This window comes from Schistocerca serialis, chromosome 2 (genome assembly GCF_023864345.2).
Source record: "Schistocerca serialis cubense isolate TAMUIC-IGC-003099 chromosome 2, iqSchSeri2.2, whole genome shotgun sequence".
Lineage (NCBI taxonomy): Eukaryota > Metazoa > Arthropoda > Insecta > Orthoptera > Acrididae > Schistocerca > Schistocerca serialis.
Window position 1 is genome coordinate 762,221,331 of NC_064639.1, and position 23,983 is coordinate 762,245,313.

At 44.3% G+C, this 23,983-nt stretch overlaps 1 protein-coding gene across 1 annotated transcript in view; it reads left to right on the forward strand.

Annotated features, from left to right (window-relative positions):
- The window catches only part of LOC126457976 (RNA demethylase ALKBH5-like), a 121,625-nt gene extending 98,282 nt beyond the window's left edge, over positions 1-23,343 (forward strand). The window contains exons 7-8 of the mRNA XM_050094738.1: positions 12,871-13,056; positions 22,540-23,343. Coding sequence (XP_049950695.1) covers positions 12,871-13,045 — 175 coding nt within the window. The 3' untranslated portion in view covers positions 13,046-13,056; positions 22,540-23,343. The remainder of the gene's footprint in view (positions 1-12,870; positions 13,057-22,539) is intronic.
- Positions 23,344-23,983: the final 640 nt, after the last annotated feature.

The window sequence follows — 23,983 nt, forward strand, 5'->3', positions numbered from 1 at the left end:
GATGTCCTTTGTCGGCTCCGCATTGGCCACACATGGCTCACACGTGGTTAACTCCTCTGTCACGAGGACCCACCTCAGTGTCGCTGTGGCTCACAAATGACAGTCGTCCACCTCTTGCTGGACTGTCCTCTTTTAGCTGCTCTGTGGCAGACTTTTAACTTCCCCAGCACCCTACCTTTGGTGTTCGGCGACAATGCCTCAACAGCAGCTTTAGTTTTATGTTTTGTTCGTGAGGGTGGGTTTTATCATTTGATCTGAGTTTTAGCGCATGTCCTTTGTCCCTCTGTGTCCTCCACCCTAGTGCTTTTAGGGTGGAGGCTTTAATGTGTTGCAGAGTGGCTGGCTCCTCCATTTTTATTCTCATGGTCATCCAGCCATTGTAATTTGCTTTCTTGTTTTTAGTCTCTTCTCCCTGTTTCTTGCATTGCTCTGTGGTTTTCTCACCTTGTTTTGTCCATTGTAGTGTTTGTTGTCCTTCTGTCGTTCTTCTGGTTCTTACTTTCTGCTGTTATTGTGCCGTACATCTTCGTTTCCTTCTTTCCATTGGGTAATTGTTCTAATGGGAACAAGGGACCGATGACCTCGCAGTTTGGTCCTTCCCCCCTCCCCTCCTTTTAAACCAACCACAGATGACATTGATTCTGTCCAGACACAGAGTAGTGGATGAGGAGAACAAATCTTTCCAGCCCTTATGTCTCTTCAGGGGGGGGGGGGGGGGGATTTATGCACATCAAAGCTTGAAATCACACTTACAAGAACGATGAAAGAAAACAGGAGGGAAGTGAAAGAAGAAAATGTCATGACCAGCTTGAACTATGTGGTCACTAAACCACATCTTGCCAGCTGCAAGGTTCTGGAGCCCTCAGCCATCAACTATGCATGAAAAGTGGTTATCAGAAAACAACTTAAGAGTAAAACTCAAAAACCTACACATGTACTTAATGCTGTTCAATGCAGTGTCCTTCCCACTGTTTGTCACATTCATTAAGTAAAACAGTGTGGCAAATGTAATGCAATCAAGTTCCACAAGTACCAACTAAATGTTCTGCCTACAAAATTGCCGCTCTTAACAAGGAAAAATGAACCTCTTCCTAATGGCTATATCACAAAATAATCAACATAGTTAGTAATCCCTGAACTTTTCCATTTAAAACTGTAATTTCCTGATCTGCATGTCCCCATTTGCTCTCATTAATCAGAAGTTCAAAGGTACTTACCCAGTCATGGCACAGTGCGACATTATGTGCATTTGGCGACGGCAGCAACATGCATGTTGGTGCTGTTACTATAGGCACGTGGAACCAGCGTGGACATGGTATGGACCGGTCAGTGGTTGCTGGCTGCAATGGCTTAAGGAAGAGAGGCTCTCGCATTGAAGCCTGAACTGTTGGGCTGAACATGTGGGCTATGCCTAAGAAAGAACCCACAGCTGCATGTGGTGGCATGACTGTTGCCCAGGTAAGGGCAACAGAATGCTGCTTGTTGTGGGCTGCACAACTAGGTGGCAGCAGCTTAGTGCACGGGTAGGCAGTGTGGCTGCGAGGGCAGCTGCACAGTCAGTGATGGGATAGCATCTCTGGGTGGTGGCATAATTTGCACTCTGCTTGCATGTGAACTGTGTTGACTACGATGCCCAGCGTTGGCATACAACTGGTGCCTAGCGTGCCCGGCCATGGCAGCAGTGGATGGCTGTTGCTGGTTGGTGGTGGCATGGCAAGACAGACTTGGACAGTGTGCCCAGGCATGTGGCAGGGCCTACCCAATTTGTGATTTGCACAGCCCCTACATGCAGATAGTTATTCACAGGAAATTTCTGGCCATCACCCACTGGCAGCCACAGCTGTCATATAGGCCCCAGCAGCACAACTCATATGCAGTGAACCCTTGTTCTGTGGTTAGCTGCATGGTGCGGCTCAGTGCACTTGTTGCAAGACTGCATCAAGCAGCAAGTGATGCAATGGACTCTGTCCCAGGCGCAGTGGAACGCGCAGATGTGGCACATCTGTTCATATGCTAAGGTGCACCTGCAGCTCCTGGCCCGTAAGAGTGGTGACTCTTTCTAAGCAGCCATGCAAAGTGTCAAAGATGAACCACAAAATTTTGCCATCACCCTTGAGATTGAATAGTGGATAGGATCCCAGTTCTGGTGCCAACTGCGTAGGATGCAGAGCAGGATAGGTGAGTGTCAGAAGGGACATGGCAAAATAAAAGTTCCATTCTTTGAACTGGGTATTGTTGTTGGATACAGAAGGGGCTTGCGATGGGTCCGGAGGTAACAGTTGACTGACAGTCTAAGAGTTTTGCCAAGAATAGTAAAGGAGTAGGGAACTGGACGGTAGGGAACTGGACTGGTAGTGGTGGTTCACATTCATGTGGCTCGTGGCCAGTCTCAGTGAGTGGGCCTTGGCAGGCACAATCCGCTGTCGTGTCCATTTTGGTCGCATCAATTTGAACCATGGATGCATCCAACAAGAAGCTGCCCCCATTGATGAGCTTTGCACTAGCTGAGTCACTTCCTGAAATCCTAGCTGATAATGTCAAAACTGTAAATAAAGTTTTAAGTTTTATCCTTCAGAGTGGATTTCCTTCTTTTCTCTGTGACCTTTATTGTTATGGATATGCTGTTTGCAGAATGGGTTGGAAGTTCTCTTTTGCCACATTTTTAACCTTACGCCATCTCAGACACCACATATGGAAGGCTGGTTTGACCCCTGGCATGCCAACTCAGTTTAAATTTACTGAGAGTCTTAATTTCCTCTTAAAAATGTTTTACTGCTCCTCCTGTTATAGGGCTGACCACCATTTGTGCTCCCAGAGTGCACTCACACTCCATGAGCACAGTAGCATCTGCTGTGTGCTCTGGCTTCCCCCACCCCTGCATTATTCCAAGCAGCTGTGAGACGGCTATATGCTGAAGGCTACACATGCAGGGAAACTTAGGAAGATGTGTTTGCAACACAGTGCAGCTACTCCTAAAAGATGAATGTTGCAGCATACTTTTATAAGCAGACATTTTGTCATGTGTATATATTTTCAACTTTTTATTTTTCTGCTAATGAATAACTTTTATTACTTGGTTAAACAGTTATGTTACATAGTGCTAATATGGTAAGCAGAACTACAAGAAGCATTACATACAGGCATTTATCATTATGTTTAAAAAAAAACTTGTACATCTTTAGATTTTAGAGTATGTAATAATTTTGGAACTAAGTTTGTGATAGTCGCACAGCGTGTCACATTAAAATCTGTTAAACCAGAATGTTGGTGAGATTTCATCAATTACATAAGAGAAGAAACAAAGTTCCTGCACATTGTTGAACCAAACACAGAAATAACTACTGGTTTCCAGAATGAGATTTTCACTCTGCAGCGGCGTGTGCGCTGATATGAAACTTCCTGGCAGATTAAAACTGTGTGCCCGACCGAGACTCTAACTCGGGACCTTTGCCTTTCGCGGGCAAGTGCTCTACCATCTGAGCTACCGAAGCACGACTCACGCCCGGTGCTCACAGCTTTACTTCTGCCAGTATCTCGTCTCCTACCTTCCAAACTTTACGGAAGCTCTCCTGCGAACCTTGCAGAACTAGCACTCCTGAAAGAAAGGATATTGCGGAGATGCGGCTTAGCCACAGCCTGGGGGAGGTTTCCAGAATGAGATTTTCACTCTCATCTGGAAACCTCCCCCAGGCTGTGGCTAAGCCGTGTCTCCGCAATATCCTTTCTTCCAGGAGTGCTAGTTCTGCAAGGTTCACAGGAGAGCTGCTGTAAAGTTTGGAAGGTAAGAGACGAGATACTGGCAGAAGTAAAGCTGTGAGTACCGGGCGTGAGTCGTGCTTCGGTAGCTCAGATGGTGGAGCACTTGCTCGCGAAAGGCAAAGGTCCCGAGTTCGAGTCTCGGTCGGGCACACAGTTTTAATCTGCCAGGAAGTTTCAACTACTGGTTTGTTTGTGCAGTTAAGGATATTGCTCTTGGGGTAAAATTGTCTATGTCTTTTAAATTCCTAGATTGGACAAACCAGTTGTTGAGCTGGGTGCTCCAGTGTACACCTGTAATGTTGTACTTCCCAGTAAAAAGCAAAAATGGTCGAACAGATAAATCGAAATCTGTCTTTAGTGATGCAGTATCTTGCAATCCTGTGAGAACTTATGATGAAATGTTCAAATAACTGATAAGTATTCAGTCACGTCTGGTCCACAGATTACTGCCTTGATTTATGGGAAATGTTCGATTTCATGAACGTGAAGATTTTGTCACCACTTTACTTACACTTAACTCAGTTTTACCCCTAATGGCCACCTTCATTTTAGCCAGTGTTCACTGTCGTTCATCAGCAAACAAGTGCGTTGTGTTGTCTTTGTTGCTGGTGTTGTAATGACGTTTCAATGTTTTTCGAGCTCGTAATACTGTGATTGCAGATTAACCACTTTGCACAGCCTTTAAATTATACAAAAAATAAGAGTGTTCCCATTTGGCATTGAACGATGTGGCTCCTCCACTTTTTCTTTGTTTAACAAGTGTATAGGCATCGTGGTATTCCTAGTGTTGAACATGAATCTAATTTTAACGCAAGTAGTATTGCCACCAAACAGTTCGATGTCTGAAAAGACAACTGTCCAGCTCTAGCAGTGTCTGGCTGCAGCCTTGATTGTCCTCCTCCTCCTCCTCCTCCTCCTCCTCTTCCTCTTCCGCACCCTTCAGCCCCACTCATGTCTCCACCTGGAGCCCTAGGCAGGGACACGACCAGAGTGCTCATGGAGCACTGTTTGCCCAGGCCTATCTTGTTATATGTAGCGGATTGTCAAATCTATTGACTTAATTTTGTGGGTGGGCAAGCCTGGCTAAGTAGGGATGTGCCTTCCGCTACATGACAAGCCACTGTGGGAGTTGAATCACTCCTAGCTGACATCAACCCTGTCCTGTTGTTTTATCCTCCTCATGTTTCTAGTAAATCATTCTTAACCCCTCTTATGATTGCCCCATGCCAATTTTATTTTACCTTCATTTTTTGGTAATTTAAAATTGAATGAGTTTTTCATGTTTTCAGACTTCCGGTATGAAGGAATCAAGGACCATATTAATTTAATTCCTTAAACCCCATAATCCATCCATACATAGTTCATACACCCTGATACAGGTTTCTCTGTGGTTTTTGTAAAGCACGTCAAGCAAATTCCAAGATGTTCCCTCAACAAACTGAGTGAGGCTGTGCAGTTGTAAACACAATTGCTCACATTTGGAAGGCCCTGGGTTCATTTCTAGATCTAGATTTTCTTTCATTTCTGCAAATTGGTTTAGGCAGATTTTGGGATCATTCATTGAAATGTGTTGTGGTGAATTTTCTTGTACCAGTTTGAGTTTGTACCCCATCAGTAATGACCTCCATTGGCTGGTCATTTAACTGTGATTTTCCTTCCAGCTAGCATCAATAACATCACTGCTACTTTGCGTCTCTTTTCTTGAGTGTATACTTTGTCTGCAATGGCCTTGAAGTTGATAAGGAGTTACCTGTAATAAATACATGGTTATTTCCCCCTCCCCACCTTCATTGATGTTTGGTAGATTATTTTTGTAGAACTTCATGCTTCACTGTACAAAGCTACAATTACACCATTCTCGATATGCAAGTGAGATTCATGCCTGATACCTCTTGTGAAATAAAGTGTTTATTTTTTGAGGCAATGTAAAATAATTCAGCCATACTATTAGCTTATTTGCATGTTTTAATGGTTTTAGATTTTCATAGTTTTATTAATTTTTGAGATCTGTTTAGCCATTCTTGTGTACATTGAACATCTATAGTGACCATGTCTTACTTTTTGGCAGGAATTTAAACTTCTCAACAGAAGTCTTGGATGCCATTGCATAGATTGTTGTACCTCCTTCAGTGTAAGTGGCACACAGAGTTCATTTATACTTCCTACATTTTGTAATCTGGGAATGATTTTCCTGTTTTGGTTTTATTTGCTACACATTACATAACCCAAAATTTGTTTTCGTTCTTATTTATTTCATTCTTAGTGCAGAAAAATAAGTTCTCCCCTAGTTATCTGGAGCTAATTTTGGTCATAAAGGGTTTCATTTCACCATCATATGAGGCATTTTCTTGAATGTGAGTACTTACACTAGGCACACGTTGTCTGTTGTCTTATTGCATGCTGCAGTGATTGACATATGCAGTTCCTTTACTATACATGGTCTTCAAGAGAGAATTCTTTTGTCAAAAATTCAAAGATAATTGCAAGAATTGAAATCAGTCCTGTTCTTTAAAAAAAGAAAGAGGAGGAAATAGGTTTGTTGCATAAACCATAAATGTATATTCAATGTCATGAAAACACTCAAAAATATTGACTGTGTATAGTCTGGTTCTATTTTGCTTAAATTTGTAATCAAATCCACCAAATCCCCCAGGAACAGAATTAGTACACAACTTGAGGAGTACTACTGTGGTATTCCACTGCTCATCCATCCGGATACCTAACATCCTTGTCTGTCCCTATTTCAGTCCTGCTCCAAACCACCTTGCCCCATCGCCTGTAACCTGTAAAACACACCAATGCTAGATTTCTCTCATATCCTCCTACCACATACTTCAGTCCTGTATACAGGCATTTCTTATATCACTGAAGGCAGGGTTGCCTTCTAGTTCACCAACTTACTGCAACCATTGAGCTGCATGCCACATGGGCATCACCACAAAAAGGTCACATCCAAACTGTGTGAGACAGCTAGACCACCCAGGTGCCAAGAATGCTATGCAACATGGAGTTCCTGGCTTAAATGGGTATGAAACACCACTGTATCCTTTGTTCCCACAATCTGCTTGGTCTTAAGTTATTCTCTGTATTTTCCACCTGTTTCTATCCCCTCCAAACTCCTGCTCCAGTATCTCTCTCTCTCTCTCTCTCTCTCTCTCTCTCTCTCTCTCTCTCTCTCACACACACACTCACACACACACACACACACACACACACACACACACACACACCTTCTGTCCCCCTGCCCCCCATCTAAATAATCCTTTCTCTCTCAGTACTTCTCTCCTCTCCCTCCCCCCTCCCCATCCCATCCCATCACAGCTCTCCCGATGTTGTACCTAACAACCCATCATCCTATCCAGACCATGTCCCTGCACACTACCACAGGCAGCACTGCAGCATTCTCCTCATCACTACCCTGCTATCAGTCCCTCCCATCATACCCCACATCTGAGAGAGAGAGAGAGAGAGAGAGATGAAGGGCTTTTTCTGATTTCACATTTTTGCAGTTCTGATTTCACATTTTTGCAGGATAATTACATAATTGTCTTGTAAATCTGCTGAATGTGACTTGAATAAACAAATCTGCTCTTCAAACTTACATCTTTAGTCATATTTTGAAATATTTACAATGAAGTTTTTGCATTGTTCTCCATCTTTATTGAGCCTAATATTTTTCTTAATGTCTTTCTTTCAATGATTTCCAGCTCTTCCATCACTTTCTTATTCAGTAACAGATATTTTTGTGTGAATTGCTGTTGACACAGTTGAACTACTGTAGACATTCGTCTAAGTGTAGTGTTGAAGGATATTGATTTCTATTGTAGATAATATAGATACATTTGGTAAGGTGATATAGTACTTTCAGTTTGGCAGGTCTTGAATGAATTGCCTCATCTGTTCTTTGTTTGGCTGCCGTTTCTCATAAATCTCATAGGATTTCTAGGTGGTCTGCAAAAGTATATTTGTAGGTTTCTGTCCCTTGTATCCTAGTTTAATTTTTCTGTTGATTTGATTTTTACTCATTTCCTCCATTCTCCTGTGTCTGCTTCAAGAACACAGCAGTGGTGAAATATCATCTCCTTGCCTGACTCTTGTTTTAATATCAAATTTTCTAAATATTTAAGGTGTCAAAAATCATGGATCACTAGAGGGGTTAAAGTATTTTGTGAAAGGAAAAGGGAAACGTATCTTCTGGCTAGAACAAGTAGACCCCGCAGTAGTTGCACACTACAAAAACTGCTCAAAATTGCTTAGAAATGTTGTTAAAACATCAAAGAATATGCACATAATGTCAAAAATCAGTAATTCAGACAACAGACTTAAGGCTGTGTGGATATTAGTTAAGCGAGATACAGGACAACCAGCCACAGAAGAGGATAATGTCATTATTGAACAGAATGGAAGGGCTACAAATGACGAGTCATGTGTAACAAACAAATTTAATACTCATTTTTTAAATGTTGTAGGAAGCACAGGGACAATCAGTTTGTGGCCTATCTAAGGCATTTGACTGTTGAATCACCATATCCTAGATAAATTGAAGTTTTATGGGATTGATGATATAACATACCAATGGATAATGCACATCTCACCAAAAGAATGCAGAAAGTTGTACTTAGTAATTCAGCAAATTTAATGTGGGGGACGCAATTCTGACGAGGGAGAAATCAGTAAGATGCCATATTTTGCATATTTTCATTCAATAATTTCATATGGAATAATGTTCTGGGGTAACTCATTGTTAAGAAAGTAAGTCTTCATTGCTTAAAAAGTGCTGTTAAAAATAATATGTGGCACTCACCCACGATCATGTTGTAGACATCTGTTTATGGAGTTGGATGTTCTGGTTACTGCTTCACAGTATATTTATTATCTCATGAAGTTTGTTGTAAATAATCCCCTACAGTTCAAAAGGAACAACGATGTGCATAAGGCCGGCCGAAGTGGCCATGCGGTTATAGGCGCTGCAGTCTGGAACCGCGAGACCACTACGGTCGCAGGTTCGAATCCTGCCTCGGGCATGGATGTGTGTGATGTCCTTAGGTTAGTTAGGTTTAACTAGTTCTAAGTTCTAGGAGACTATTGACCTCAGAAGTTGAGTCCCATAGTGCTCAGAGCCATTTGAACCATTTGATGTACATAATTAAAATACCAGAAGGAAATTTGTTATTCAGTGTGGAAATTGTCTTTAACACAAGAAGGAGTGCACAGTGCTGCAACAAAATTTTTTGCTCACTTACCCGGTGATGTCAAATGTCTGACAGACAGCAAAGTAAAATTTGAAAACAAACTGAAAAAGTTTCTGCTTGACAAATCATCCTATTCCACAGAAGAATTTCTGTTATTGTAATGTGTAAAAGGTGGTAGGTAGGAATTACCAAGTCACACCTGTGTATAAAAAAAGTAAAAATAAGATAATTAAAAAAGCTTATAAATGTTCAGCTTGTAACCATATTTACTAATTAATTTGTGATGTGAATGTAAAATGACTCATTCCACATCATTATGATTTATTGTGTAAAATCCTTCACCTGACTTGTGTGACACTTTTGTGAAGACTGTAAAGAGATGCTCCAGAATGGCCATTCCTCAGGGTGGTTGAACATCATACATTCCCGGTCTAACTTCAGAACTCAGTGCTCAGTGTACAGAGTACTTATAGTACTATTCAAAGATGATCTATTTGGCGAGACAATGCTGGTGGCTGCAAATAAACTTATTATATTTCTGAAAGAATCCAAAAGGAGTTCTTGCGTTAAAACTAGAACAACTTGATCTAACCAGAAACAGCCATAGAGCTTGGAGATTATTGAGATGCCTCAATAATGACCAACCAGATCCACAGCACACTGCAACATCACTGCAGATCAGATAGCACACCAACTGCTCGTGAATGGGAAAGGTAGCCATAGAATCAAATTGCCAAAAATACCCCAAGAGGCCCAAGATATCTGAATTAAACAACACTATTAAGGAGAGCAAAACTGGTAAAGCATCCGGTTTAGATGACATCCGTATGGAGCAAATTAAGAATTTCGGCCCAGCAACAAGAAGATGGCTCCTGCAGCTTCTCAGTAACTGCATGAACCAGTGACAATTACCAAAGATCTGGCGAAAGAGCAGGGTGATGGCTCTTCCAAAACCTAGAAAGGAAGCAGATCACCCTAAGAATTGAGCTGCTCGGAGGAACAAAATGGTAAGCGCCAAAATCACAGTTTCGAGATACAGCGCATCTAAAGTTTCCATTGATCTGCAAATCTGCGTAATTTTTTTTTTTTAACAGTCCTTCTACTATACAGGCATAAATGAAAATCAGAACTGACTAAAACACATGAAATATACAAAAATTATTACATTACCATACACCATTAACAACACACAGTGATAGAACATTACATATTAAATTTTACAGTAAGTCTTCAACACTTTACTGAAACTGCAAAATCATTCATCACTCTCATCACTAATGTCTTTTTCATCTAAAACTGTTGGCTTTAGTGACAGGAAAAATCCATTGTGGAAAGGATGTATGTAATTTAGGAGCGATAGGATGTCAGCAACTTTCTTCTTTTCAATAAGCCTTGGCCCATTGTATTTAAGTCGAAGCGTAGGAACTGGTCCTTGCCTTCCACGTTTCCTGAAGTTTATTTCATGCCAAATGTCATGACAAAATGTCTCGCTGATGAATAAAGATGGATATTCGGAAGTCACCTTCCACTTACATATTTTCCTTAGGTTGACAGCTCGATCATCAACTGTCTTCTTTCAGAAGACAAACGCTTCTTTAGAGTGTTTTATTTGATAGAAATCCTCTCATTTCATATTATATACAAGCCGACTTCTTGATGATCTCGCACCACTGATCTGGACTCTACACATCTTGTACTTGTCGGCGAACGTAATTTTCAAATGCACTTCAGGAACATAATGGTATGTACATGCACTTACCATTATGTTCGTGAAAAGTACTGAAGACAGTATATTTACAAAATAACATACCTCTGAGTCATCTGAATCGTTAGGAATGTATTCTGGATCCCTCTCAAAGATATTAGTATCATTGGAAGTATATTCCTTGTCTCCTGCCATGTTCACTATTGCCATAATCTCAGAGATGTTTTTACTTGCCACCATTCTCTCTGTCACTTATCATTATGTTTCCGCAACAGACTGACAGTGGTGCTTACCATTAAGCTCCTCCCTGACATCTGTTGAGTGAATTTGGAACTACTAGTAAGTTTACTGCATTGTGCATCCCACAGGTGGTGTCATTAGCCATCTGCCGCAAAATACACGGCGATGTCGCTTACCATTGTGTTCCCCCGAGCAGCTCAATTTCAGGCCTGTTAACCTTTTGAGTCACCTTCATAAACTGTTCAAACATATGATTCTGAATAGAATCCTACCAGTAATAGACCCTCTTCTCGTACCAGAACAAGCAGTATTTCGACCAAACAGAAGCTGCACAGGGCAACTTTTCAATCTCACTCAGTTTATAGAGGATGGCTTTGAAACCTGACAGGTAACCGACGTGGTCTTCATGGATCTCAAAGCAGCATGTGATACTGTCCATCATTGATTACTCATGCAAAATCATACAATATGCTCAAGAACGCCCACCTAGTTAGACTAATCAGCACCCTCCTCCAAAACCACAAGGTTTTTGTTGAATTTAGAGAACAGTGCAGTCACTGGAGAGCGCAGAAAGTGGTCCGCCTCAGGGAAGCATCTTGGCTCCACTTCTCTTCAACATTTATACCAACAACCAGCCATTGACCCCGGGCACGAAGATATTCTTATATGCAGATCACCTAGCGCTTGATACGCAGAGCTCATGCTTTGAAACAGTGGAAAGAAACCTGACAACTGCACTTAGAACACTGTCGAGCTACTTCAATCGGAACCAACTCAGACCAACCCCTTTGAAGACACAAGGGTGTGCCTTTCACCTAAGGAACAGGGAAGCTAATCGTGATCTAAATCTTGAATAGTCAGGCATCCAATTGCAGCAGCTTCATGCCTCTAAGTACTTGGGAGTCACTCTCGACAGAACTGACATTCAAAACCCACTGCAAGAACACCAAAATCCCCAGTTGAAACAACCTAATTCGCAAACTGAGACACAGTGTGGCTCACATCCACGAACTATTCATTCTTCTGCAATGGCACTATGCTTTTCTACTGCCAAATATGTTTCCCCGGTTTGGTACAGGTCATCTCGTGCCAGACAAGTAGACACAGCTCTCAACAAAACCTGGTTTTCCAGGCCCCAACATGGACTGTTCTGCATGACAGTTATGTTGGGAGAGTGCTTTATTGAACTGCATTGCAGGAGCTAAACATACCGATGAGCACAGCTGGTGACATGTTGAGACTGATAGATTGAGGGGATGGACAGAATGAGGGGGAGGAAGAAATGCACAGAGAGAGGGGAATGGGGGAGGGAGATGCACGAGGCAGGTAGAAGGTGTAGTGGGCAGGTGGAAAAGGAAAGGAGGGTGAGGCAGAGGTGGGGGGGGGGGGGGGAGAGGGGGTAATATAGTCATAGAGGAGGGTAGAGGATGTGGACAAAGGGAAGGATATGAAGAGAGTTTGTGTGGAGGAGGAGATAGAGAGGTAGAAGTGGGAGGAAGAGATGTGTGGAACACAAACACCAGCAAAGCCATGGGGAAAAGGTTAGTTTACAATAAACAAGGCTCTCACAGTTTCTCAGAAAGTGTACACTGTGGGCTGCTCTTCTCGCTTGATATCTGGGAAGGAAAGATGCAAAGTAACCACAAACATTATTAGCTGTACCATTGCCTTGAGTGAGTTGAACATTGATGTATCATCCTCGGTTAAATAATTTTATGAGAGATCAGTGGTTTCAGCAAAACTTTTAATCGGGTCTCAGAGAGGTTGCAAGTCCATGCACAATATTTATTTTGTTCCATATATGCTCACTTGGCATTGCACTTTATTATGAATCATGTAATTAGTTAGTATTACAGTTACACTTAATTGAAAACGTAAGGTTTTTATCTTTTTTAGTGCCTCATTGTTACACTGCTAATTCGAGGAAAACTGAAAATGTTTGTACATGTGAATAAAAGAGTTACTTTGTTGCAGGCCCAAACGGGAAGGTGAAGGGAACAATCCACGGAAACGGGTAGTAGTAATGAGCAGTTCTTTGCATCCTCGCCATGATTCTGCATCTGATAGTGAACCAGACGAAGATGTAAAGTCGAATAGTGAAGGATCAGTCAAGCGCAGGCGTGAGGCAAGTCCTGGGTCGGAGTGTTAGTATTACTGATGGTAAGTGAAAGTAGCTGTATTCCAATAATGTAGGAATTAGATGCTGTGTCAAAATATGAAGTAGTGTGTGTTTTCATAAATACCCTTCTGTCTAATATATAAGTATAGTTTATGTATCATCTTGGACAGTTTTAATTCAGTTAATTTAACCCTTATGTGGGCAGTGGGGGATTATACTTACCAGTAACTGTGTTTTTCCCCCTGTGTTTGTGGGAATGTCATACCACTTCTGTATGCTCCTGCACTACCTGTAGTTTCTGTTTATTGTGAAATATAGCTTTTAGGGCCATAGAAAGTATACATTCCACCAAGTAATGTTTTAAAAGCCTTTGGGAAGTATGCTAACCGCCAAAGAAGTTCGTCCAAGAGGCGGCTTGAGAAGCATTTGGGAATATGTCTTATGATTTCTGGATGGATGGTCAGGTGTATAAAAACTGCTACGTCAATCACCTTCTGTTTGTCAAACCATGGAAAATCCAGGATGGAATAGTGACAGTATTATGAAAAGGGTAGTTTGCTAATCACTATATAGAGGAAATGTCAAGTTGCAGACAGGCACAATAAAAAACTGCTATACATTTAAGCTTTCAGCCAAAAGGCCTCCTTCTAAGGTAGAAAACACACACACACACACACACACACACACACACACACACACACACACACACACATTCACATTCACATTCACATTCATTCACTCGGGTACAAATCGCACACACATGATCACTGTCACTGGTCACTCAGGTCGGACTGCGAGCAATTGTGCACAATTGGAGAAACACTTTGTGGGTGTTGGGGATAAGGAGGAGGCTGGGGCTGTGATGGGGAGGGACAGCAGGGTAGAGGTGGAGGAAGGTGTAGTGCTGGTTGTAAGAGCATGTGGGGACGTGGTGGAGACAGGGTAGGGCTACTAAATGAATCATGAGAGGGGGGGTAAGAAAAGAAGAAAAGTGAAGGGCAAGGACTAGCGAAGGTTGAAGGGCCAGGGGGTAATGGAGACATAGGATTTATTGCAGGGAGAGTTTCCAAATGTGCAATTCAGAAAAGCTGGTGTTGGTAGTAAGGATCCAGTTGGTACAGGCTGTAAAGCAGTCACTGAAGCACATTGTTTTAGGCAGCATCTTCAGCAACTGGATGACCCAGCTGTCTCTTGGTCTCAGTTTGTTGGTGGCCATTCATGCGGACAGACAGCTTGCTGTTTCTCATGCCCACATAGAAAGCGGCACAGTGGTTGCAGTTTAGTTTGTAGATCACTTGACTGCTTTCACAGGTGGCCCTGCCTTTGATGGGATAAGTGATGCCTGTGACCTGACTGGTGTAGGTGTTGGTGGATGTGTGGGACAGGTCTTGCTACTAGGTCTACTGCAGGGATAAAGGTGAGGGTTTGGGAGCAGAGGTGAATAGGGGTGGACAAGGATGTTGGTTAGGTGCAGTGGGTGGTGCAATACCAGTGTAGACGGATGAGAAGGATAGTGGGTAGGATATTACCCATTTCAGGGCATGACAAGAGGTACTCAAAATTGTGGTGGAGAATGTGATTCAGTTGCTCCAGTCCAGATGAAGCCATCTTTGAGATTAGAGGCCAACATTGAGGAAAGTGGCTTATTGGTCTGAGGGGGACCAGCTGAAGTGAATGGGGGGATGTGATGTTGAGGTTTTGGAGGAATTGAGGTTTCGAAGGAATGTGGATAGTGTGTCATCACCCTCAATCCTGATCATGAAGATTTCATCGGTGACTCTGAACTAGATGAGGCGTTTGCGATTCTGAGTGCTTAGGAAGATTCTTTGAGATGCCCTTGAACTGGTTGGCATAGGACAGTGCTATGTGGGTGCCCATTGTTGTACCATGGATTTGTTTGAAGGTGATGTCTTCAAAGGCGAAGTAATTATGGGTGAGGATATAGTTGGTCATAGTGACCAAAAAGGGGTTTGTAGGTGTTGAGTCTTGTAGGTGTGGATTCAGTCAAGCATTGGGAAAGGTAGTGTCCGATAACAGCAGGGTCATGGGTATTTCAGATATTAGTGTAGAAGGAGGTGGTATCTGTAGTGACAAGCATGACACCATGTGTTAAAGGAACAGGAACTTTGTTGAATCGATGGAGGAAATGCTCATTGCCTTGTATGTAGGAGGCTAAGTTACAGGTAATAGGCTGAAGGTGTTGGTCCATGGGAGCAGAGATTCTCTCAGTGGGGGTACAGTAACCAGCCACAATCCCCCCTGCGGGTCCGGGGGTTAGAATAGGCCCGAGGTATTCCTGCCTGTCGTAAGAGGCGACTAAAAGGAGTCCATCCCCCTCAAGGCGGTAGTTAGCGCCTGCATCCGGAGATGGACGGTTCCACGACCTATATTTGTGGTCTTTTTGGTTTTTCACTTCTCGTCTCTTCCTTCCTTTGGTTGGTTTCTTTCTTTGTTCTTCTCCATCTCACTGTCTTCCTTACTCTTTCCCTTGCCTTCTTCTCCTTGCCTTCTCTGGTCTCCGCCTCGGCGTTTGAGACAGTCTGTCCTCTCTCTCTTCCTTTTCCTCTTCTTCCTTCCTTCCTGTGCGCGCCTGAAGGCCGACCCACGTGTAGCCGGTGACGGGGTAACGCGTAATTCCCCGCCCTGGGTAGACAAGTAAGGCACGCACGTACCCCCTGGTAAAGGCCAGGCCCAGGGAGGGGTGATTGCCTGAGCTGATACCTTCTGACTATGCCGATTGGTCCCTCAGTCTGTTTCTCGGGAGGTGTGACCTGAGGTGTAAACATTCACCTAAGGCGGGAGTGCCCTCTGAGAGGGTCCCCATAAGGAAGGAGCGCGCCATCGGAGACGCTGACAATCATGGGGGATTCCTCCGCAATGGATTTCTCTTCTTCTCTCTCGACTTCTGCCCACAAACGGAAACATGACCAGCCACCAGTGACAAAAGTACTACCGCCTGCCCCACAGTTCCTCGTCGTTTCTTGATCTGAGGATGGAAAGGATTTTTCCTCTGTCAACCCTTTCGTTATCCAGAAGGGCGTAGATGCCATAGCCGCTACTGTTAAGTCTTGTACAAGGTTGCGTAATGGTACCTTGTTACTAGAAACTAAGAGCGCCTTTCAGGCACAGAAACTGCTTCGAGCCACACTCCTGTACACGTTCCCTGTCCGGGTGGAGGCTCACCGAACTTTGAATTCGTCTCGTGGTGTGGTCTATACTAGATCCCTCGACGGATTGACTGACAAGGAGATTCAGTCTTTCCTCGCTGAGCAGGGCGTGACGGCTGTCCATAGGGTCATGAAAAAGGTCAACAATGACCTTGTACCGACCCGGACACTTTTCTTGACCTTTGATAGTGTTAAGCTGCCATCGCGCATCAAAGCTGGCTACGAGGTTATTTCTGTTCGCCCTTATGTCCCGACACCTATGCGCTGCTACCAGTGTCAGCGTTTCAATCACGCTCGACAGTCTTGTTCCAATGCGGCTAAATGTGTCACTTGTGGCAGGAATGTCCATGAGGGTGACTGTTCACTTCCGTCTCCTCGTTGTGTGAACTGTCAGGGTGACCATGCAGCGTCCTCCCGCGACTGTCCCAGCTGTATCCAAGAAATTCGGGTCAAAGAGAAAGTGTCCACCTCGGCAGCTCGCAAGCTATTAGCTAGTAGGAAGCCCACGCTGCTCCCAGCGGGGAAATACAGTACTGTCCTCGCCTCTCCTCGGACTACCAGGGAGGTGGCAACCCAGACATCCGATCTGACCTTCAGCACCACGGTCGTCTGTTTGGCCAGTGCTAAGACCGCGCGGTCGACGTCTCCTCTTCCTCCCATCACCCCACAGACACAAGCCCCTTCATCAGCTTCTGCTAAGACGAAGACCCAGAAGTCAGATGCACGGGCCTTCAAAAGGAACCGTCCCGTGCAGACTTCCTACGCACCTCGACCTCCCAGCCATCGACCAGTACTTCCACCAAACGACCTTCTAAGAAGGCTCATAGGAAGCACAGATCTCCTTCTCTGCCACGGCGCATTTCTTCTCCTGCGCCACCCAGCGGTTGCCGCCCCAGGCCGTCATCCGTTTCGCCTGGCCGCACCGCTGGTAGCCGAACATCTGGCCGTTCACCGGCGGAGGAAGCTCCCCCTCCCAGCCATCTTACCAAGATGGCCGATGAACCTATAGAACCAGTGGACGATGACTGTCCGCCTACTGATAGCGGCGGCAGTGCTCGCTCGAAGCCAGGCCCTCAGCAGCCTTCGAGGTGACCCCTTCTTTCATCTTCCTTTTCTTCTTACGATGGCACTTATTCACTGGAGCATTCACTCCAACCGAGAGGACTTGAAGTTGCTGCTCCGCTTGCACCGTCTGATCGTCGTAGCCCTCCAGAAAACGAAGCTACGCCCGTGCGATCAAATTGCCTTGGCACACTACACCTCTGTGCGTTTTGACCTACCCCTGTGGTAGGTTATCCGGCTCATGGAGGGGTTATGTTGCTGGTCCGGGATGATATTTACTACGATCCCATCACGTTGCACACCGGCCTGCAGGCAGTGGCCATCCGAATTACTCTCCCCACATTTACGTTTTCCATTTGTACCATTTACACTCCATCGTCGTCTGCCGTTACCAGGGCAGACATGATGCAAATTATTGCTCAGCTACCTGCACCATTTTTGTTAACTGGAGACTTCAATGCCCACCATCCCCTTTGGGGCTCTCCAGCATCCTGCCCGAGGGGCTCCCTGTTAGCAGACCTTTTCAACCAGCTCAATCTTGTCTGCCTCAATACTGGCGCCACTACTTTTCTTTCGGACACATCTCACACCTATTCCCATTTAGACCTCTCTATATGTACTACCCAACTTGCACGCCGGTTTGAGTGTAATGCACTTTCTGATACATATTCGAGCGACCACTTCCCGTGTGTTATCCATCTCCTGCAGCATACCCCCTCTCCGTGCTCATCTAGTTGGACCATCTCCAAAGCAGACTGGGGGCTCTTCTCTTCCAGGGCGACCTTTCAGGATCAAACCTTCACAAGCTGCGATCGTCAGGTCACACACCTCACGGAAGTCATTCACACTGCTGCTGAATATTCCATCCCTCACCCTACTTCTTCTCCACGTCGCGTACCGGTCCCCTGGTGGACCGCAGCATGTAGAGACGCTTTACGTGCTCGTCGATGTGCTTTAGGCACCTTTAAACGCCACCCTACAGTGGCGAATTGTATCAATTATAAACGATTACGTGCACAGTGTCGTCGTATTATTAAAGAAAGCAAGAAATCCAGCTGGGCTGCTTTCACAAGCACCTTCAACAGTTTTACTCCTTCTTCTGTTGTCTGGGGTAGCCTGCGCCGGCTCTCTGGCACTAAGGTCCACTCACCAGTTTCTGGCTTGACGGTCGCGAATGACGTCCTTGTGGCCCCTGAGGATGTCTCCAATGCCTTCGGCCGCTTTTTCGCAGAGGTTTCAAGCTCCGCTCATTATCACCCTGCCTTCCTCCCCCGCAAACAGGCAGAGGAGGCTAGGCCACCTAACTTCCGCTCCTCGAATCGTGAAAGTTATAATGCCCCATTCACCATGCGGGAACTCGAAAACGCACTTGCCCGGTCACGGTCCTCCGCTCCAGGACCTGATTCTATTCATATTCAGATGCTGAAGAACCTTTCTCCTGCGGATAAAGGTTTCCTTCTTCGTACTTACAATCGCATCTGGTTTGAGGGACATGTTCCCGCATGCTGGCGCGAGTCTATTGTTGTCCCGATTCCTAAGCCGGGGAAGGACAAGCATTTGCCTTCCAGTTATCAACCCATCTCGCTTACCAGCTGAGTCTGTAAAGTGATGGAGCGAATGGTTAACTCTTGTTTGGTTTGGCTGCTCGAGTCTCGACGCCTACTTACCAATGTCCAATGCGGATTTCGTAGGCACCGCTCTGCTGTTGACCATCTGGTTACCTTGTCGACCTTCATTATGAATAACTTCTTGCAGAAGCGCCCGACCGCGGCTGTGTTCTTTGATTTGTAGAAGGCTTACGACACCTGTTGGAGGGCGGGCATTCTCCGCACCATGCATACATGGGGCCTTCGCGGTCGCCTCCCTCTTTTTATTCGTTCCTTTTTAATGGATCGACAGTTCAGGTTACGTGTGGGTTCTGTCCTGTCAGACACCTTTCGCTAGGAGAATGGGGTGCCACAGGGCTCAGTTTTGAGTGTCGCTCTCTTCGCCATAGCGATCAATCCAATAATGGATTGCCTCCCAGCTGATGTATCAGGCTCCCTTTTCGTGGACGATTTTTACCATCTATTACAGTGCGCAGCGTACATGTTTCCTGGAGCGCTGTCTTCAGCGTTCTCTTGACCGTCTTTACTCCTGGAGTGTCGCCAATGGCTTCCGTTTTTCTGCCGAGAAGACGGTCTGTATTAACTTCTGGCGCTACAAAGAGTTTCTCCCACCGTCCTTACGACTCGGTCCCGTTGCTCTCCCATTCGTGGAGACAATAAAATTTTTAGGTCTTACATTTGACAGGAAACTTAGCTGGTCTCCACATGTCATATTTGGCTGCCCGTTGTACCCGTTCTCTAAATGTCCTCCGTGTTCTCAGTGGTATGTCGTGGGGAGCGGATCGAACCGTCCTACTTCGTCTATATCGGTCGATCGTCCGCTCCAAGCTGGATTATGGGAGCTTCGTATACTCCTCTGCACGGCCATCCATCTTACGCCGCCTCAACTCCATACAACGTTGGGGCTTACGACTTGCGATCGGAGCGTTTTATACTAGTCCCATCGAGAGTCTTCATGCTGACGCTGGTGAATTGCCACTCACCTACCGGCGCGATATACTGCTTTGTCGGTATGCCTGTCGGCTACTGTCAATGCCCGACCACCCGTCTTATCGTTCCTTTTGTGACGACTCTCTCGACCGTCAATACGGGTTGTATGTCTCTGCCCTGCTACCCCCTGGAGTTCGCTTTCGTCGCCTCCTTCAACACCTTAATTTTTCACTCCCTGCAACCTTTCGAGTGGGCGAGAGCCACACGCCACCTTGGCTCCAGGCTCGGGTTCGCGTTCACCTTGACCTCAGCTCGCTCCCAAAGGAGGTTACCCCCGGTTCGGTCTACTACTCCCGTTTTGTCGAACTTCGTTCGAAGTTCATTAATATGACCTTCACTTATACAGATGGCTCTAAGACCAATGACGGGGTCGGGTGTTCTTTTATTGTCGGGGCACAAAGTTTCAAATACCGGCTCCATGGCCATTGTTCGGTCTTCACAGCTGAGCTCTTTGCCCTCTACCAGGCTGTTCTTTACATCTGCCGCCACCGACATTCTGCTTATGTCATCTGCTCCGATTCCCTGAGCGCCATCCAGAGCCTCAGTGATCCATATCCGGTTCACCCTTTCGTGCACCGGATCCAACGCTCTCTTCAGCAGCTGGTGGACATCGGTTCTCCGGTTAGCTTTATGTGGGTTCCTGGCCATGTCGGTATCCCTGGGAACGAAGCTGTAGATGCCGCGGCCAAGGCTGCGGTCCTCCAGCCTCGGACAGCTTCTTGTTGTGTCCCTTCGTCAGATTGTAGCAGGGTCATTTGTCGGCGCATTTTATCGCTGTGGCATGCCGATTGGGCTGCACTTACAGACAACAAGCTTCAGGCCTTGAAACCTCTTCCCGCGGCTTGGACGTCCTCCTCCCGCCCTTCTCGATGGGAGGAGGTCGTTTTGGCCCGGTTACGAATTGGACACTGCCGGTTCAGCCATCGCCATCTGCTGACGGCTGCGCCGGCGCCGTTCTGCCCATGCGGGCAATTGCTGACGGTCCGCCACATTTTAACGTCCTGTCCGGATTTTAACACACTGCGTCTTGATCTTGGCCTGCCATGTACTCTAGATGCCATTTTAGCGGATGACCCACGAGCAGCTGCTGGCGTTCTTCGTTTTATCAACTTGACAAACCTCTCTAAGGACATTTGATTATGCTGTTTTTTTAATCCAATGCCTGTCAGTCTGTCTTTTATCGTGTTTTCCCTTTTCGTTGCTGTTTTAAACTTGTGACTCGCGGTGCATTCCTAACGTAGTCTGGGCGCTAATGACCGTTGAACTTGTGGCCCCCACCCCAAAAAAAAAAACCCCAGCCGCAATGGGCCATCCTGGGTGGTTTGTTTTATTTACTTCAGGAAACATGTTGAAGGTTGTAGCGCAGGAAGTGGTAAGAGGGTTTTTTTTTTTTTTGGGGGGGGGGGGGGGGGGGGGGGAGACAGAGACAGAGAGAGAGATTCAGAGTAGTAGTTCTGGGATGGGCCTAAGGATTTAAGGAGAGACTGGAGATCCTGTCAAATTTCTGGAATGAGGTCATTGTGGCGCAGTTTGAAGGTGGATGAATCTAACTGCTGGTAGAGTCCTTCCGCCAGGTCATATCTGCAGTTCAAAACTACAGTGGTGGTGCCTTTGTTGACCAGTGGGATTAAAAGGTCGGGATCAGTTTTTAGGTGGCAGATTGTGGTTCTTTCTGCGAATGTAAGGCTTGCTTCCATGTTGATGGATTTTGGGGATGATGGTCATTCAAAGTTTGAGGTTAAGAAATTCTGGAATGTTAACAGGAGCGTGATTTGGGTGCAGTATGGGTGAATCATGACTGGATGGACGAGTGGACTAAATCGGGCAGGATTCAACATCGGCTTTGGGTAGAGTCTTGATTAGTAGGTTTGGTGGCAAAAAATGTGTTTCCACTTTCCTCTTTCTCCCTGTCCCTGCAGTGCTCTTCATACAATCCACTTGCACATTACTGTAATATTATTGTAAAATGAACTTTTCATGGTATTTAAAATATTGAATCAAATTATGCATCTTCATAACTGTCACACGCCATAAAAAGGTATGAATTCTGCACTGACTCACAGCAGAGTGACGCTGAGATATCTAACCTTTGCTTTTAAGTTTTTTCCTGGTTGTTTGTTGTTAACAGTAAAAGGCAGAATCTGTATTGCTTTCAAGGAACAGTGAGTACCTGAGTATCTTTGCTACAGTGAAACAAAGTGAGATGGTGCAGTGGTTTAATCAGTGGTCATGCGTTCGGTAGGAATAATTAGATTATGATGTGAATCAAGTGGGATGTTGAATGTCAAAAAGACAGAAGTAAAGATTTTTCATATAGTAAGACACAAGAAACTGGTAGATCAGAGATGAGAATAAAGCCTTACAAAAATAGCTAGGTGCACGGATTGATGTGTGGGGGATGCAGGTGAAAAAGAGGAATGAGAGAAAGCCATGAAATATAATAGGGGAAGAGAAAAGAAAAGTAATGTAACCTAAGTTCAGACTAGTGTTGAAAACATGAAGACGGGAAATCTTATGCTATACATACACTAACATTGGAATTTGCTATGCAGAGAACGTGAATGGTGCAGTAAGTTTCTGTAGTAGTACCAGTTAACTATCATTCACTTTATTAGTATTAAATAAATAATTTATTATTTTTCTAAAATTGCTACTGTTACATTGACCTTGTTAATAACTAGGCTGATTTTGTTTCCAGTCAATGAAGTTGTGCCGAGACCATTTGAAATTGTGATAAGGAAAGCACCATAGTCTGTCTTCATTTTGCAGATTTGCTTCAGTTTCTTGTAAAAAGGCTTGTATTGAATTTTTTTGTTCACAAAATTGTATTAATGATGTTTGTGACTTGTAAATATGTAAAAAGTTTTAAACTGTAAAATATGAGTAAAGCTTTAATATGAAGTTGTAAGAAGTTTACAGAAAACTTATATTTTGTTTAATGTTTTCAGTCAGATAATATGTTCCAGTTTTAAAATGTATGTCTGAATTGACTTAAACTGCTGTTACTTGTTTTGAAAGGCCTTTGTCAGTCAGCCATTCAAATGTGCATAGCGCAGATTATATTTTATTACAATAAATATTTTAGTATTCTGTAAAATTAAATCAATGTTCACTTTTGTTGTTTTATTCCTTCATTGAAATATTAGAATGTGTTGTTGCAGTTACCAGTTGAATAGGATGTTTTATGTTCCTGTGGAATGGTTGTAAATTCACAAAACTTTTATCTTTACTGATGTAGAGTTTATAATGATATGTATGTGAAAGTGTCTTTCTCAAAGTTTTTAAAAATTCATTGAAGAAAAAATGGCAGGTGTGTACCACTTAACATGACAATACATTTGCTTGCAAGAGATAAATTTGAAGTCATTATTACGTGGGGGGAAGTTGAGGTGGAAAAAGAATGGACAAGCATGAGGGGTTATTATGCAAATGTGAGAGTATTTTATGTAGCTTTTGTATTTTATTTTTAAAAATTAAAATTTTTACTGTGTGTTGAACATAATTCACTTTTGTTTACCAATCCTTTTGAACACATGTAAAATTAAATTAAAAAGCTTTGAAAATACCATGAAGTGTGGAAAAGCAGATACCAACAAAGTGAAGATGATACCTGATAAAAATTTTAGAGCCCAAGCCTACTACTTATGTAGCAACAAAAGAACTGCGAAAGCGATAAGGTGTGATATTTTAGGTGATGTGAAATGTGATGTAGTTCCTATCTTGACAGTCAGTATGTACACTACTGGCCATTAAAATTGCTACACCAAGGAGAAATGCAGATGATAAACAGATATTCATTGGACAAATATATTATACTAGAACTGACATGTAATTACATTTTCATGCAGTTTGGGTGCATAGATCCTGAGAAATCAGTACCCAGAGCAACCACCTCTGGCTGTAATAACGGCTTTGATACGCCTGGGCATTGAGTCAAACAGAGCTTGGATGGCATGTACAGGTACAGCTGCCCCTGCAGCTTCAACACGATACCACAGTTCTCAAGAGTAGTGACTGGCGTATTGTGACGAGCCAGTTGCTCGGCCACCATTGACCAGACGTTTTCAGTTGGTGAGAGATCTGGAGAATGTGCTGGCCAGGGCAGCAGTCAAACATTTTCTGTATCCAGAAAGGCCCGTACA